The sequence below is a fragment of the Rousettus aegyptiacus genome, unplaced genomic scaffold, assembly GCF_014176215.1.
Source record: "Rousettus aegyptiacus isolate mRouAeg1 unplaced genomic scaffold, mRouAeg1.p scaffold_m13_p_12, whole genome shotgun sequence".
NCBI classification, from domain to species: domain Eukaryota; kingdom Metazoa; phylum Chordata; class Mammalia; order Chiroptera; family Pteropodidae; genus Rousettus; species Rousettus aegyptiacus.
Genome location: NW_023416287.1, coordinates 64,127,994 through 64,145,533, shown reverse-complemented (window position 1 = coordinate 64,145,533; position 17,540 = coordinate 64,127,994). Strand labels below are relative to the sequence as shown.

Genomic DNA, 17,540 nt, shown 5'->3' with positions numbered 1-17,540 from the left:
CAGCTTGGTCATGATGTCACAATCCTGAATATATCTATCCTACAAAATTAGGAGCCTCGTGTGACTACCCAAAGTTAAAAAAAAAAAAAAAAGCTATAAAAATATGTTTATTTATAAACTGAGGAAAGTGTCCACAAGAATTGGTTCTACTCTGAATTTTTATTTTATTTTGCCTTTGACATTTTTCCTTCTGTCAAATATTAATATTAGAAAAGGCATTAAAGGATAGATTTTTCTTAAATAAACCTAACATTAATATTCGAGTTTTGGTACTAAAAATGTTAATCTAGAAGTGATTATTTACTTTTCAAAATAATTGCTCTACAAAAGGATTCACTCAGGATTTCACTAATTAATGAGGTCTCCTAAGGCATTTGACATTTAATTAATTTTAATTACAATTTTTGAGGAGTACTCAGTAAGCAAACCATATACCTACGTTCCCAATTGTTAATTGAAATAAGGTCTAAATTATTATTGTGTTTTGGTAATTTTAAAATTAATTGCCTTCAGTTTCATGTAGTAAGTTACTTATCTTTAAATGAAACCTTCTAAACCAAGAAATTTTTTCTCCTGTGTCCATTAAAAGTCTTAATGGTTAGAATGTTAATAAAGTAATTATAATCTATGAGATAACTCTTGTTTTTTCAAATCTGTACTCTCAAAAAAAATCTGCACTCCCAGAAACGATTTGCATAAAATGACATTAATAGGAAGATTATATACCATTTAAGTATATCTATCATGTATTATACTCTTTGCTCAGAGAAGGTCTTTATTCTCTGCCCCAATGGTATATTCTTTCTTCTGAGTCAATAGAAGCACCCTAGAATTTAAACAAGTATTCTTTTCAGAAGCACTTGCCCTTCTCCCTCCCAGGGAGCTGCCTCCTGTACCCCTTGGCCCCCTCCCCTGAGGCTTGGAGGTTGGAGGCCATTTCAGACACAGGTCCATATCGTCAGTGTAGGAAACTGGAACAAGGAACGTATGCCCCTGAGAATCAGGATTTTGACTGTAAATCACATCTGCCCTGTGTCATTAATCAGTCGAGGCTCATTTATTGCCATTTTGTCATTATAAAACTTTAATTTCTGTTTGGCTGAAAATATCCCTGATGGGTACATGACAGGGTTATGAACTCTTTGTATAAAAGCCTCTTTATAAATAAGATTTCTTAAGGCTGTAATGATTTTGTTATCTGGGAGAGGGTGTGTGGGAAGAAATGTAAAATACGGGGCAGAGGGCATGCAGTGAAGGCAAAGTTACAAAGTTCAAGGAAGCATGGTTACAAAACTCCATTCTTTGGACTGCTGACATCCTGGAGTTGGCTTTTTAGTGAAGAAAACTCATAGTAAAGGTGAGTTCAATTTTAGATCAAGCTGATCTATAGTATATATATATATTCTGAATTGTTGTCACATAGAAACAAAATGGTCCTCACCCTGCCTAAGTATGCTGCATTCTTTTGTCTGCCCACAATTCCTTCTTTGAGACAGAAGATTCCCACCCAAAGGAACGTGGTGGGAGATTTTAGACTATAGACAAGGAAATGTGTGGAATTGTCAACAGGTATCTCCAGATCTATCACCTTTGATTTAAAAGTTGAGTAATCAACTTTTGTTGGTACGAAATTTTTTTTTCTTTTTTTCAAAAATAAAGTTAAGCAAAGAACATGTCATAGTAAGTGTACTATTTACTTATCTTAAGCTGTTTCTCTGGTCCAGTTAGTGAAGAGGTGTGAAAATGTCCTTTTTTCTATAGAAGACAAGTAGGAGGTTCCAAGAAACAAAGACTTTCCAAAGAACATTATCAATACCAAAAAGCCCTCATTCCCACACTGTGCTGTTTCATAAACACTGGGAGTGTCTTATGAATCTTATATTCTATTAATCTTATTCTTTTAACTCCTAGGAAGTGTCAAAGTTAATGTCACAGAAGAAAGAAATTAGATCATAGGTAATATGCATAAAATTCTGTAGTTGTATATAACGTTTGAATTTTTGTCCTCCAAACATCTACATGTAACCCTGTTTTCCAACCATGTGACAATGAGCTTTGCACTTTTAACAGATTCTCATGCATTGTTTTTAATATGTGGAGAAAACCTTGTTTTCCATTTTTCACAAATGACAGGTCATTTACCCTGTGCTTAGTTCCCTCCCAGCTAAACAGAGTTTAATGAGCTGTAGGGAGTAGAGAGGGGAAAGGAAGGTTAAATGCCTATTCCAAGAGTTAGGCAATCAAGTTAAGCTTTCTGGACAGTATTCTAAAAATAAAGAAAATAGTCCCATTCAATGATGCATTTGATTTTGACCACAGATTGAAGTTGGATTTTTGACTCACCGTCACTTAGAAACATAAAGCTTTCCAAAGTCACTTATTCTTTTGGGTATATTCCATCTTCGCTTTAGCTATTATATTATAAACTACAATTGGTCACTTTTCTAGCTTTACGTGGCCAGTGATGGCATGGCAAAGGAGCAGTGAAAGATGTGTGTTCTTTCCATCTTAAGTGAAAGGAGAGCATAGGTCTCAGGAGCCCATGCACACTCAGCCCCCAGGTTACATGTGTGCATGCACATAGCCAGGCATATTTTTTGTTTCTTCCAAATTAAAAAGGAAAAAGTATCCCATTCCAATATCCCGGTATCCGATAACTGCGTTGCCTCTTCCTTTGCAGCCAGTATTCTTGAAAAGAGTGGTCTGTCCTCACTAACTCTACCTCAACTCCTGTTCTAGCTTTAACTCACCGGAATCTAGCTTCTGGTCTCCTCACTTGACTCAAGCTTCACTTGCTTAATCTCCAGTGACCTACTGACTATTACATAATCTTCCAGACCTTTTTTGACTTTCTGACATCTTTCCCCCTTAAACTGCCTTTCTCTTGCCATTCCCTGCCTCCCCCAACCCCCTCCTCACCCCGCCACTACCCCTGGCTTCTTCGATACCATTCAGGCATGTTTCTGCTCTCTGAGCAATAAGATGTAGTCGCTTGTTTTTTCTCTTCAGTTGTCTTGTCTTCTGCCCATCTTCTTTAGCCATCTTTGCTTTTCATTTGAGATCTCAAAGCCTTTACAACTACGGATTCTATCAGTAGAACGTTGAGCTCCAACTCAGTGTTTTCAAAACTGAGCTCCTTGTTTTCTCCCAAGCCCTGTTCTTCCTTCTGAGCTTCTGTCTGGTAAATGGCACTACCCTTTGTCTCATCGAAGCCCCTAGACGAGAGCATCTGGTGGGGTTTTTTTTTTTCATGCCTCTACCTTTTGACGTTCGTAATACCTCCTTCCTCAAGACTTTCTCAGCAAAATTTCCTATGAATTTGTTCTTCTGACACCTTAAATAAATTCATGGTACTCCTACTAGCCCTTGCTCCTACTTCTATTATTACACAGCCAATTTGTGTCTCAATTATGTGTTTCTCTCCCTCCCTCCCAGCTAATGCCATGAGCTACTCCTTTTTGTATACTCAAAAGTAGCTCAATGAGCATATGATAGGCACTCAGCCTATGTTTGAACAAATCAAAAGTAAACTAAAATTAATGCAGTATATAGGAAAAGGGCAAGCGACAGTTCCATGTTCTTCAGATCTTTAGGAAAAATGAATGGTGTCTGTGATCCTGGCTGGTAGCCCCCAGGATAGACACCTTTTATAGCTTACTTCAAACCCTCACTATTAAATTATATTAGTATATTCGATGGTAGTCACCTGATTATGCCTCCCTAAGAATATGCCTCATAGACTAAAGAAAAGTGACAGTTCCAGAAAGAGCAGAACTCATTTTTCAATGCATTAGCTATAAATTTAGTCCTGAGTTAGCAATATGCTGTGTGAATACCAAGGACAGTTGTTTTAATCCTAGGTAGTGGGGTCTTAATTTTGATAAGAATTGAATCATTGCACATTTTCGAAAAGGGAAAGACTTGCTCTAAAGGAGCAAGGATGAGAATTAAACTGGAACTGTAACCACTGGAAAGAAAAGCTGTAGATCTGTACCCAGCAAGGCTCTGGGTACAGATGGGAGTTAGCTCTCCCTGCTGCCTCCGGAATCCATGTCGTGCTCATTGACCCCGTCATAAAGGGTGGGGGCCAGGAGATGCTCTGCGAACACCAAGGCTACTCATAACCAGATACTACCTACCAGTAGGCATAGGTCACCTATAATCTGTGATGGATAGTAATACCTGCCTCAAAACGATGCCTGCCCCTCGCTTAGCACCAGTGCTGGAGGTTTACTCCTGCTAGCCCAGCTACCTCTCCCTCCCGGTGCAGCCAGTTGAACTTCAGTCATAAACGTGGCATTGGAAATGAAGAGAAGGGCTCTAGTGCGCTAGGCACAGTGAATTCTGTTACAGCCTCATTTTAGAATAGCGATCACTCTGAGGCTGCTGACAGTGAAAGGCACATTTCCCAGTTTAGAAATCCCATCATTATCACCTTTTCTCTAATACTATGTCAGGTGTAGTGGTGGTGGTGAAGCCGAGGGTGGTCATGTGTGCCAGCTCTGCTGGCACCTTTTTTTCACTAAATTGACACTAATATTAGGACACAAAAAAGTTAACATCCATCTCAAATGACTTATCAGTAACAATTTCCGCATAAAGTTTTAAAAGGCATTCTTATGGTATGTGTTAAAAAAATAAATAAAAGCACCTTTTTGTTATATTTTGTTGGTGGCATCTGTTAACCTCTACGTGGCATTCTCTGTGACATAGTTTCGCCAGAGGTGACAAATCCCCAACTCTACCACCCCACAGGACAATAACAACAATGGGGATAGTCCCTACAATTTTCACTTTCAGGCTTACTGAACATACATGGGAAGCGAATATAAACTGTGTTAGCAGAGTCCAGATGCAGTGGTCACTTCTGGCGCCTGTCTGCACTGGTCCCAGACCCAGCATGGGATGTTTAGGGCTGAGCCTTAGGAGCTGACATTTTAGGTGAGTTTGGGTACTGAGAACCAAAGCAGAGAGAGGGGCAGGAAGGTACAAGGTGTATAGGTAACACCAAATTCACCATGTTGGATGCACCTGTGTGGTAATATAGAGGAGTAGGGGAAGAAATAAGTAGAAAGATGGAATAAGATGGAATAATTTCTTCTAGTCAGGAGAAATAGCTAGAAAGACTGCAGAGGGCCCCAGTGGAAGGCAGGAGAGGCTGGACTTCTTCCAGTAATCAGAGAAGGCCACTGGAGATGGGAAGTAACATGATGAAAGCCACATGCTGAGACTTTTAAAAGGAATGTGCTGAAAATGTAGCATTTAAGAGTGAAATTGAATATGAGGAAAAACTGGAAATAGGGTGATTGATCATCTAGTCTTGTAAATTGCCTTTTATTGTCAGATAAAATTCATTTCAAGCACAGCCTGTTGGATATAAATGTCCCATGTTGAATCAAATCAAGAAGCAAAAAAAAAAAAAAAAAAAGAATGTTTACTGTTATAAGGGTGTAAGAGATAGGAAGTAAGATAGTACAATAAATCCTCACTATTTTTAACTTCTGAATCCCCAAATATATTCATTCCATCAAAGCATATACTTTTTCCCCAAAAAAATGCAGTGAACTATGACTTCATTTGAAAGACCACGTGCAGCAGCAAGTTGAAAGTAGCGTGTGGAGATGTGTTTGCAGGGTCCTCGGCTGTGCCCACCCACGGTGGCCGCCCTCACGCACTGGCCTGATAGACCGCAAGACACTTATTTTGTGCCTCAACAAAGTTACATTGAATTTTTATCATGGACGAGGCCCTTTAAAGTCATTTTTTTGTTCTCTTTTATTTTGTTTTTAACTACCCTTTGTCCAAATTGGGTTTCAAACAAACCTGGTTCTTTCCATTTGAACTCACATGATTATACCCAAACTGCCTTGTCATTGCTGTAGAAGAAAGTCTTTCTCTGACCTTGTGTTCGTGTCTCTTCACTGACCGGATCCCACCTTCTAAGAGTAGGATCACACACATACACACCCTTTCTCACATACACATTTGTTCTTTAACTCCTTTCAGGAACATGGCCACCCCAAACCTTTTTATATGTCAAATCCTGTTTGGAGTTTAACTATAAATGCTCCCAGTTCATTATAGCTCAACTCTAAGGGCCCTATGGCCTATAAATACTTTTTTAAAAATTATTTGTTATTATTATTTATGCCACCAGTACCTGGTCTTCCTAGGTGGTTTCCCATCCAAGTACTAATAACCAGGCCTGACCCTGCTTAGCTTCCAAGATCAGACATCGAGCTTGTTCAGGGTGGCATGGCCGTAGACCATGGACCATGGCTCTACTGGGGCATGAACTCAAGATCTTTTGCATGTAAAGCAGACATGCTAACTGCTACATTATGGAACCACGTCCTATAAATACTTTTTTCACTACAATCCTCCCTGCCCCCCATCTCCTATTGGAAAGCTCTTTAGACACCCCAGTTGTGGAAGGAGGTGGCAGAACCATGGCCTTGAGTGCCTGGGGCTGGTTATAAGAACAGGAAGCGAGGACTTCCCATAGGTCACATTCAACTACAGGTGACTTTTCCGTGTCCTAAGACCTAGGTAGGCTGATTAAATTAAAATACACATTATAATTGACATCTCAGCATATTATAATTGACATCCAAGTAAGTGGTCTCTAATGAAATGTCCAAATGACTAATTCCAAAATTTAGAAAATTCTAAATCAAATTCAACATTAACCATGTTTTCCTAATGTTCCTCTCTAACCCAATACTGAGGAGTGACTAAGTGTTTATTTTAAAAATGAAAAAAATTAACTGACCGACTCCTCATCTTTTCACATTTTCCATGACTCATATTACTATAAGCATAAACAAAACCAAGCATACCCACCATAAAGTTATACCTATCCATCCTAGACTCCGTAGACATTCCCTGAGAAAGAAAAGAAACATAATTGGCTATTGTACGATCCACAAACAAGGCAGATGCCAGATGACACAATATATTGGTTTCTCATTTTGTGACCAGTATATATTTCTACAAGCCAGGGAGAGCTTTACCATGTCATAAGTGGTTCTCAGACTCTTAAAAAGTCCCCAAAGTGGTACAAGAGACCCCATGGGCCAGCCAAACCATCATCTCTCTTGCTTATCCAAACCTAATCTCTTCCTAGATTTTCCTGCTGCATCCACCTCCACCACTTTTTTAAGGCTTAAAGGGAGATTCCGGCAGCTGTTGAAGAAAATCTGCTGCTCTGATTATTTTGTTTTAGCCTAAAAAGCTCCTCCATATGGGATCAGTGGTCCCTAGCCCCAGGACAAAACCCAACGGCTAAAATTTTAAAACTTGCTTCCATTTCACTTAGAATTCAGGTTTGTCGGGTCACCCTGGTCACATGACTTCTCTTACCTCCTGATTTCCTCTGGCCTGTGAATCAGGCCTGGGAAGCCAGTTAGAGTGTGATATGCAGTGTAGGTGGGAGAAGGTGTAACGTGAACCCATTTCATTTGGTCTTAAGCAAACTCAGTACCAAAGCTCGTGGGAGTCGGCTGTCTCATCGTCTGTATCACTCCGGAGCTGCTGGAAAAGAAAGGGTTTGAAGGCAAAGGTGAAGAAATTGGTGGTGATACAACCCAAAAGCAGGCAGAGGTGTTTTTGACAAAGGCAGAATTGGCTCTGTTTTCACCTGTGCAATCTAGGGTAGACTAGCAGAAACTGCCCCCTGCTGTCTGACACAGAGAAGTACATTAAAATGTCCATTTTATTAAAAAGAATCATGTTCTGCAACCCTGCAGAGAATGGAAAACAAACTGGCGTGATGGCAAGGCGGACGTGCCGAGGACATCGCAGGTCACCTAGATCTTCTCTGATGTGCAGATGGAGGGAGGATGAGAGAGTTCATCTCTTATAAAAAGCACCGTTTGGGGGATTCGGAGAGCTGCCTCAATTGCCCCATGTATATATAGCCTTGCTTTTCGAAGTGTGGTCCATGCTCCAGCAGCATCAGTATTTCCAGAGAGCTTGCCCCAGGCCTCACCCCAGGTCTACTGGATCAGAATCCGCCCGTTAACAAGATCCCCAGGTGATTCCTTAACAAGACCCCCGGTGACTCACGTGCACATTTACATGTGAGAAGCCCTGAGCATAAGTTCAGAAGGAGCTTTGCCCCTGGAGAAGGTCCACTGTGCCCTAAGGTTTGGATCAGATTGAATTCCAGTTGAACAGTGAATAAATACAAGTGAATAGAATTTAATTCCCTACTAAGATCACGACTGCCTTATTTTTTTAATACTCTCGTTTTGTGTGTCCTCACATCCCTGGCTCTTTCACTTGCTTTATTTCACATTATTTGCTGTATTTCAGCAACAGCCAGCACTTGCCAAGCAGTTTCTTTTAAATTCAGGCTGTCTCAGCAAGTATGTGACCGGTGTCAATCTTATCTCTGGTACCCTCGTGTTTCCCTTTACTCTTGTTTGCTCTGGTCACCTCTCTCTCCCTTCCTGACACCCCTGCTGTTACTGTTTAAGAGTAGCGACTCCTCCATTCGACCCTACGACCCTACGGGATGGAGCTGGCCCCCGGTGGCATTGCCAGTCTGTTGCTAACCCAGAGTGTTCTTTTCTGCGCCAGGTCAGGGAAGAGTGCCGGCTCCTGAACGCCCCACCTGTTCCACCCCGAAGCGCAAAGCCTTTGTCCACCAGCCCCTCCATCCCTCCTCGCTCAGTCAAGCCAGCGCGGCAGCAGACTCGCTCTCCCAGCCCTACCTTGTCCTACTATTCATCAGGGCTGCACGACATGTAAGTCTTTATGCCAGGGCCCACCTCAACACAGTTCTTCTCATCAGCCAGGTCGTGGGTTCTTGAGAACAGTCTCAGGGTAGCCATAACCTAGGCAGATGGTGGGAGAGGAAATGTTCTTTGTGGTTTTTTTTGGAAGAGCATGCTGGGACCCCCACTGGTTTTGAGCTAGGATGAAAAAGCCAGTGTCCTCGGAAAAGATGATAGCACAGAATCTTTGAGAAAATCAGTGGTAAAGGCCAAATGGATTATCTTAGAAGCAACTGTGGACTTCCATCGGTTCTCACAAACCAGCATCTGGTTCTTCCCACTTTGACTTCAACGGAAGCAAACAGCGCCTTCGCCAGGGACTTAGAATTGAAAAGGTCCTATTGGCTCTCTCCTCTGAATTTCCACCCAGTACAGGAATCCTTTCTTGACCGTTGCTGCCAGGCACTCATTCACTTCTTTCTGGATCTTTCCAGTGCTGTGAGCTCATTCTTTTGCAGTGCAGCTCATTCCATTGTTGGCAAATGCCAATCACTTTTTTTTAGAAACCTTTTATTATGTCGAGTTTTAATCTGTCTCCACGTACCTTTCAACTATTTCCTTCATCTAGAAAAATAAATATAGGGACATCTCACTTCTCTTTGTCAGCCTGTGAAAACGTGAGGTCAGCTGTGACGTAAGTCCTCTCTTCTCCCAAAGAGACAGCCTGGGTTTCATCAGCCGTTTCCCCTGACATCACTGCCCAAGCCCTTATCAGCTTGTTCACCCACCTCTGAGCACACTCTGGCGTCACTGTCACTCTTAAACGACGGCCCCAGAGCCGATCGCACTTGTACTCCTCTCCCTGTGGTCTTCGCAGTTTAAAGTAGCTAGGCTTTGCAGGAATTGTACAGAAACCAAGGCGCGTATGAGCATTTTATTGGAAACATTTCTCACTACATCAGACGTTTGGATGGAAGCAGAGTCCTAGCTGGTGGTGACATGGCGATGTCACCGTGGCACGAGGATGGCAAGCACGAGGCGCCCCTTTACTGCCCTCTCCCTCCGCCCTTGGCCGCTGCAGACATCACTAATCAATCGTAGCGCCTGTTGGTGATAAGCCTGAACATGGCTTGAAAGTTTTTCTCATCATAAAGATCTAAACACCCACTAACGATGATTTTTATGTTAGTTTTTTAAAAATTATATATTTGACACCTCCACTGTAGTATTTTAACTTATTATGTTCCTATCTTTAATATTCAATGTGTATTTTAGTAATTTAGAGAGTCTTTCTCAAAAATTCAATGAAGTTAGCAGGTACTTTGTTGAATTCGTGATAAGAAATATATATTTTCTTAACTACATATTTCTACTCAGAAGTAACATCCATGGGATAAGGAAAGGCTTGAGCTTTGACCTTTTTTTTTTTTAACTAATCTCCCTTTCTGTGTATTTGCTTTTAAGCAGCGTTACTAAAAGCGACACAAGTCCTTCTGAAAGTGCACCTGTTTCCTGCTATCCATGTACCCGAGTGAAAACTGATTCTGTGGACCTGAAGTCCCCCTTTGGAAGTCCTTCTGCTGAAGTGCTCTCCTCTAGGCTCTCATGGCCTAACCATTATTCGGGGGCATCAGAGAGCCAGACCAGGAGCGACTTCCTGCTGGATCCAAGCCGGAGTTACAGTTATCCTAGACAAAAGACACCGGGCACACCAAAGAGAAACTGCCCAGCACCTTTTGATTTTGAAAACTGTGAGCTCTCGGCCAGTCCCAGCAGCTCAGTCACTGCAGAATTCAGTAGCAGCGTTTCCGGTTGTCCCAAGTCAGCCAGCTACTCTCTGGAGAGCACAGATGAGAAAACTCTTACAGCTGGCACGACGAAGCAGAGCATTTCATGCCCTGCCTTACCCCCCAGGGCTCCAAAACCAGTGGAAGAGAAAGCCGCGTGCGAAACGTCGCCTTTGCCTCTGAAGATCGATGGTGCTGAGGAAGACCCCAAGTCTGGGTCATCGGACCTCTCTGAGGACCAGTATTTTGTTAAAAAGGGCATGCAGGACATCTTCTCAGTCTCTTACCCTTTCTCATCTCCGCTCCACCTCCAGCTGGCCCCCAGGTCCTGCGGCGACGGCTCCCCGTGGCAGCCCCCTGCTGACCTGTCGGGACTCTCTATAGAAGAAGTGTCCAAGTCGTTACGGTTTATTGGTTTGTCTGAAGATGTCATATCATTTTTTGTTACCGAAAAGATTGATGGGAATTTGCTTGTTCAACTAACGGAAGAAATCCTTTCAGAGGATTTCAAATTAAGCAAACTGCAGGTGAAGAAAATCATGCAATTCATTAATGGCTGGAGGCCCAAAATATAGCCCAAAAACCCCAGCTAGCATTGAACAAAACTGACAAATTTGTGTGCTAGAGGGGGCGGGCTGGGACACAATTTCATGGTTTTTTTTTTTTTTTTTGCACTAAAAACCTTCTCTGTACATAAGGATAAGAGAAACTCTTACTATGCAGATTACATTTTTGAATGGTGAACAGGCTATTTTGTACATCAATAAAAATGCTGTACAGAACACTTAGAGGTGCGCCTTGTACATCACTCAACACTCAACAGCTGCTAAAAGACAAAAGGCATGTTCAGAAAACGAATTCTTACCCGAGCAGGTTTATGTGAGAAGGTATGGTATTTATTACAAAATAGCCAAAGCCGAAAGAATCTTAAAAAACAAACAAACAAAAAAACACTTTGAACAATTTCTTCCTTTGGGGAAATTGACTTTAGACAATTAACTCTGTTCTGTGCTCTGTTGTTCGAATTGCTCAACGCTAATTGTTTTAATTCTTGTGCCTGACAATGTTAGTAATATGAAATGACACTTTAATGTTATATGCTTGGCGGGGATCTTTTTATCAAAAGGCGTTTTCCAAAAGTCATGTGTTGATAGATGATATATGATGTCCTTAGAAAAAATTCAAATCATGACCACAGTAATTTATCTGTAACTGCTGCTAATTTTATTGAGCAGAGGAAAAAAAAAAAAAAAACAGAATAGATACATATATGTATATGTAAACACAATACATATGTATATGTTTTAAATATCATTTTGAGACTGGTATTTTAGATAACATCTCTTCACCTTCAAATATCCAGAGGTTTGGGGCCATTAACTAAGTTGCCTTTCTAGCAGACAAAATAACACAAAGGTTCTCAGAGCCCTGCCCCTCGAAGCTCAGGCTTATTAGGGCTTCATCACTGAAAACTTGGAAGAAATCAGTAGAGAGGCTGTATTAAAGAATTAAATTTAATCGTAAGCCCATCATGAGGCTGTGTTTTGCATATAATACTCCTAGGTCGCTGTCTGGGGAGATGACCATTTCTGTCAAATGACAGTTCTCCTTGGGTTCGAGGATCAGTTCTCCTGGCATCTGGTCGTGTGAGGACTGAAGAGCGTTGCTCAGAGTGTGTTAGGTGTTCTCAGCTTGCCTCATGTTTAGGAGAGCTCAGAAATCAGACACACCGTCTTCTGTTATTACATGGGCTACATCCGTTCAGTAATTTTTACAGTATCGATAAGAATACTTTGTTTAGTTCATAAACCTGTTCTTTCTCTCTTCCAGAGAAGATACATTCTTACCATACTTTTATTCCAGAAATTTCAGAACATTATTCGAGAATTTTTGCCAAACATGATTAAATATTCCAAGTGTAATAGCCTTGTCTTCATCCGTGACTTTTTGAAGGAATAGAATTCTTAAAAAAGTTTTAGTTTTCCAAGCAAACCATCACCCACAGCCCTGCCTTTCCCCGGAGTCTGTCCCCAGTTTCTGGATGTACAGACAGTCTGACTGAGGGCAGCCAACCAGGTGTCACCGTGACGTGCAGGATTGGCTTGTATTTTATCTTCCACTCTTCCTGCTCACTGAAATAAATTAACAGATATAAAGACAAGCCCCACCTGTCTACTTTTGCAAACCTGTTCAATATGCCTTTATTTCTTAGTATTAATGATATTTTTCATCCATCTCATGGTTTAGGATTGAGGTGACAAATTGATATCTCCTCATTTTCCATCTTAACTCTCCTTAAAAAAAAAAAAAAACAAGCAGCATTTTTTCCTTTTTTCCCCAACATGTCTCCCAAAATGTGAATTCTATACTCTAAGCAAAAAGTACCCCATAAAAAAGTCCCCTGTAAAATTCGTCAAACTGAAACATCGCTTCAGGAGTCAAATCTATGTAGAAGTGTTCCGTGCTGCACACACATGGCAGGAAGCCCTCAGGTACTTCCGTGTTTAGAAAATACCCTTCTGTGTGAGGGGCAACTCACTGAGTAACACTAACCTCCCAGGACTTTCCATCAAATAAAAACAGACAGGAAGCGATTGAAAAGTTGCATGCATTCTTTGGCAAACCCTTGCCGAATCCATTTTCCAATGGCCCTTGGACACAGTTCTCAAGTGCAGGAGGAAAGAACAGGGTGGGTTTGGGTTTACTCCGAAGATTGCCCCCTGTAAACAACTGACTCCTTTTACCGTTTTTTGTTTTTGTTTTTGTTTTGAAAAAACTTTACACGAAATCTTTACTGTTTTTTGTCTTAGCACATGTATGTTGAGTGTGTGTTGATGTCACTATAGAGACCCTTGAGGGCAGGGACTATGGCCTTGGATTCATGTTTGCAGAATTTATTGAGCATCTTTTGTATGCCAGGCTCTGTGCTGGTATGATTGGACAGTGATGAAGAAGGGACACAGCTCCTGCCTTCTTGGAATTCATAATGTTTATTTAAAATTACAATTGCTGAGACTGTGTATGTGTGGGTAAGAGAGACATGAAATCTCCTGGGCAGTTGGATATATGGAGAGTTAATTGTGCCCTGTCTTTAAAGCACGTACAGATGGAAGAAGTGGCAGCCTCTGTTGAAGGGGTATAAAACAAACACAATACCATTAAAACTTGGACTAGGTCGGAGGTAGAAATCACCCCTGACTCCCGCTGGCTCGTGTACTCCTTTACAATTGTTTTAATTGTGATAAGTATCTTCTAGCATCTCTAAAGTTGCAAATAAGTGTAGTTGCCATTCCCAAGCTGAACACTTGTTTGTAGAAGACCTTGGCACCCTGACTAGACAAGGCATGCGTAGCTAGAGAAAATCATGACAAAAAAACGCAGAGCAAGGGGAGGAAGGAAACAGCCATTCCCTCATAAGAGCTGTGATTTTGTAGTGAAAAAAAATGATGTATAGAGATCGCCACAAGCAGAATCTTTCCAGCCAACCAGATCAAGACTGAGCTCATCTTCTGGCCAGTTTCCTGCAGTTGCTACAGTGACCATGGGGTGTCTGTCCTAACAGGATGCTTTTGGGGGGTTCTTAAATTCATGGTTAAAATCATCATGGCCCCATCAGAAAAGAAAATCAGCAATAAACCAAAACAAGCAGCTACAATGTAAAATGTGGACCTGGCTTGTGTTGGGAGGGAGGGCTCCAAAACCCACAGATCACTTCCTTTCCAGAGTCTTGTAAGCACCTGCATGTCCTCTCTCCTTTAAGTTGAGCTGCTCGACTTTATGAACTGTGAAATTTACATTTATACTCTTTCCACCCACATATACTATTCGAGTTTATGAAGTTGGAGCAAGCTGCCCATTCAACTAAACTGCAGTATTTATTCTTGTCTCATGTAGAAATAAAATGACAATCTATGGAAAAATATTATGCTAGTCCATTCCAACTGTTTTCAGACACATCCATAAACACCCTCTGCTCACATTCCAGAATGGCGTGTACATCCCCGAGAAACTCGGGGGTGGGTGTGGATGGAGAGGGGATCCTTCATTTCCCAAACACTTTGCATAACCAGTTAGTATTCATCATGCCTAGAGAATAAGACTCACATTTTGAATAACAAACTGGAAAACAAAACAGTTCTCCAAAGAACCTTGTGAACTGTTTAAAGAAAATTTCACCTTCGTCCAGTTAAATCTGTTACCTGACACGTGAGACTCTCAGAAATCATGTCCTTTATATCAATTCCCACATTTTTCTAGTAATATAAAGGCATCAAGCTGCAGGGCAAAAAGAGTAAAATGCCCAGAGTGCAAATGATGGAAAGTAGGACTTTCAGAGTGTGAGGCTGTAATGTTGTGGGATTCTTATGGCCGCTTCTTGACAAATTACATCGTTTAGTCTAAACCTTGGTGTTTTAAAATTTGTCTAATTGTGAAAGCCAGAAACAAGAGGTAAACGTGATTTCAGTTACAATTACATAGAAATATCTTCTTTAATTTTGCTGCTCTGTCTAATTTTTAGGCTATGATTTTTGTAATGAGCTTATCAGATTACAAATTTCCTTTGTTTACAATCTCATATAGTAGGGCTCAGATAATTTCTTAGCTATAAACCTCTTCTCCCATTTTCATTTGTTTCATTTAATGTATTGTTTAAGCTAAGCCTAAAAATTAAACCCAGTTAGTTAAAAATTGGGGGAGTTTTCCTTAAATGGAAATGGTATATTCTTTTCAGAGAATTTTATAACCATTGGACTGTTTCTTTGCTTGGAAAACCGACGTTAACTGCCAGTTCACAGTTGCATTACTTTCCAGAGTGTTATCTAATGGGCCCAATGTGTACCTCAAGATAAACATGGTATGTTATGTCTAAAATAATTCATTGTTGATTTAAATGGTTCTGAAATGTCTATAAATAAAGAAATTTTAAAAGTTGCTCTTCTTGCAATTGTTCCTCAGTGAGTCAGATCTAGTGCATAGTTTTCTAGAACCTCTCTTCCCCGTTTTCATTAAGGAGAAGGGAACTTGTCTGAAGGAGTTCATAACATTGCAAGCGCTTTCTGTATTAACAAGAGATTGAAAACAATGGTTCTTGTACAAAAAAGAAACTGGAAACCAGGCAACGTGATGGCAGTCAAAAAGAATTCTGTACCTGTGTGGTCAGGAGTTAGAAGAAAAGACAAATATAGATGAACTGGTGACTCTTTAAAAAAAAAAAAAAAAGTGTACATGTTTGTGTGGGGAAGAGAAAGATAGGCACACATTCTTATTTCTTTGGTGTTATCATGTCTCTGATTTAAGTTATATAATAACATCAGCATAAACAGTGAGCAGATATGGTTGGGGATGTTACAGAAAATCATGAGCATTTCGCTGTGGCGTCCACCGGTAATTTTAACAGAAAAGTTAGCAAACGGCAAGTAGAAGTTGGTTAAGAGAGCTTTTCTCATACTCCAAATAGCATGAAATAGCTTCCTAACACTTTGTGCCCTAAATCTTCCCCCCTTTTTTTTCATCAAACCATTTTTTGAGGTTCTTCAGGGGAGGGTTCAAGGTCTAGTCAGACAATGAGATCAGATGTCCTCAGCCCCACTGAGGCCTCCCTAGTTTCATGCTCAACAAAAAGTCCTTCTGTGTTTTATAGGAGACAATGCACCCCCCCCCAAAATAATAATTTATTTTATCTTATACTTAAGCCTCCAACCCTTCTGTCCAATTTCACAAAGGTAAAACCTATGACTAAAATCCACAGGTGAGCACTTTCCTGGAGTACAGCAATATGCACTGGAAGAAACTACAGGATTGACATGGGCTGTGGCTAAAACGTCCAAGGATATACCTCAGGGTCCTAGGAGGATTTCCATCAGTTAAACGCTAGGACATTGGACTCCCCCAAATGGGATATTGCCAAGTAAAGTTGAGTTTAGAAATAATTTGAGCTATCATGAAATATCCTCCAAATCCTACACTTCTGAGTTTAAAGAAAGCCGAATCATGAAAAAGAACGAGTAAGTGCTGGGGAAATTCTTCCTTCACTGAATGGATTGTCCCTTAAGAATCCCCCTCCCCCACCTCAGCCCCTCTTGCTTAACTCAGATACATCCTTCAGTATCATCTCCCAGGCTGATTTGATTACACTCTTCTGTGCTGACATAGCTTTTCATGCATGTCTCTAACCCCTTATAAGCTGTAAGCTCTTTGATTTCAGAGTTTATGTCTTTATTGTGTGTCTTCAAAAGTAGACATGACTTCAGGTTTTATCGAATGTGACTGCACAAACGCCATCACATTCCTGATGGCAGCCAGTCTTTGTACTATCAAGATCAAGATTCTACAGCCTTATGACAACAATGAAGCAAAGTCAAAAGAATGACATAAATGAAAATTGTATGCATATCATAAAATTCCTGAGTAGAATAAAAGAGCAAGATACAAACTTATTTAGAGGTCCCAGATGGAGTCACATCATTTGCCAATGAATAAATTTTTCTCCTAATGGTTTAATTAAGCCAATGACTTCAATTTTTTAATGGATTCACAGTGAACTAAAAAAGATCAGTGAGTTCTCATAGATTGACAAAACTTGGCTCTAAAAGACACATGCAATTGAAAAGCAGTAGATAAGGTTGGATGACCTAAGCTAAGAGTGATCTCAGGACCAGAGGCAGTGATGAGTGAAGATAAGAAACAGTTTCTGTGTGCTCAGAAGCACAACTGACCAGGGGACATTGTGCAGGGCATAAGAAATACCATCAGTGGACAGATCGCAGAAGTTTAGAGCCAGAGGGAACTGTGAAATGACCTGGCCCAACCTTTTAACTTTATAGGAATGAAATCACTGAGGGAAAATGACTTCTCCCAGACCACACATAGTCTGTGACAGAAAGAGAGCTAGAAACGCAACCTCCTGGCTCCCTGTTTTGTACTCACTACATTACAACATCGTCTCCCAATTTTCTCGACTTCCAACTTTTTAAAATAATGTTTCATGTTTTTTTAAACTCTTGGAATGTCCTACCCCGTTTCTCCAACTTCT

The 17,540-nt window shown here is 40.7% G+C and overlaps 1 protein-coding gene across 2 annotated transcripts in view; it reads left to right on the top strand.

The window, feature by feature from the left end:
- Nucleotides 1–15,439, top strand: part of GAREM1 (GRB2 associated regulator of MAPK1 subtype 1) — a 173,054-nt gene extending 157,615 nt beyond the window's left edge. The window contains exons 5-6 of one of the 2 annotated variants that reach the window (XM_016166737.2): nt 8,584–8,750; nt 10,188–15,439. In XM_016166737.2, coding sequence (XP_016022223.2) covers nt 8,584–8,750; nt 10,188–11,082 — 1,062 coding nt within the window. In that variant the 3' untranslated portion in view covers nt 11,083–15,439. Of the gene's footprint in view, nt 1–8,583; nt 8,751–10,184 lie in introns of both variants that reach the window. The other variant, XM_016166736.2, reaches the window with a different exon arrangement.
- Nucleotides 15,440–17,540: the final 2,101 nt, after the last annotated feature.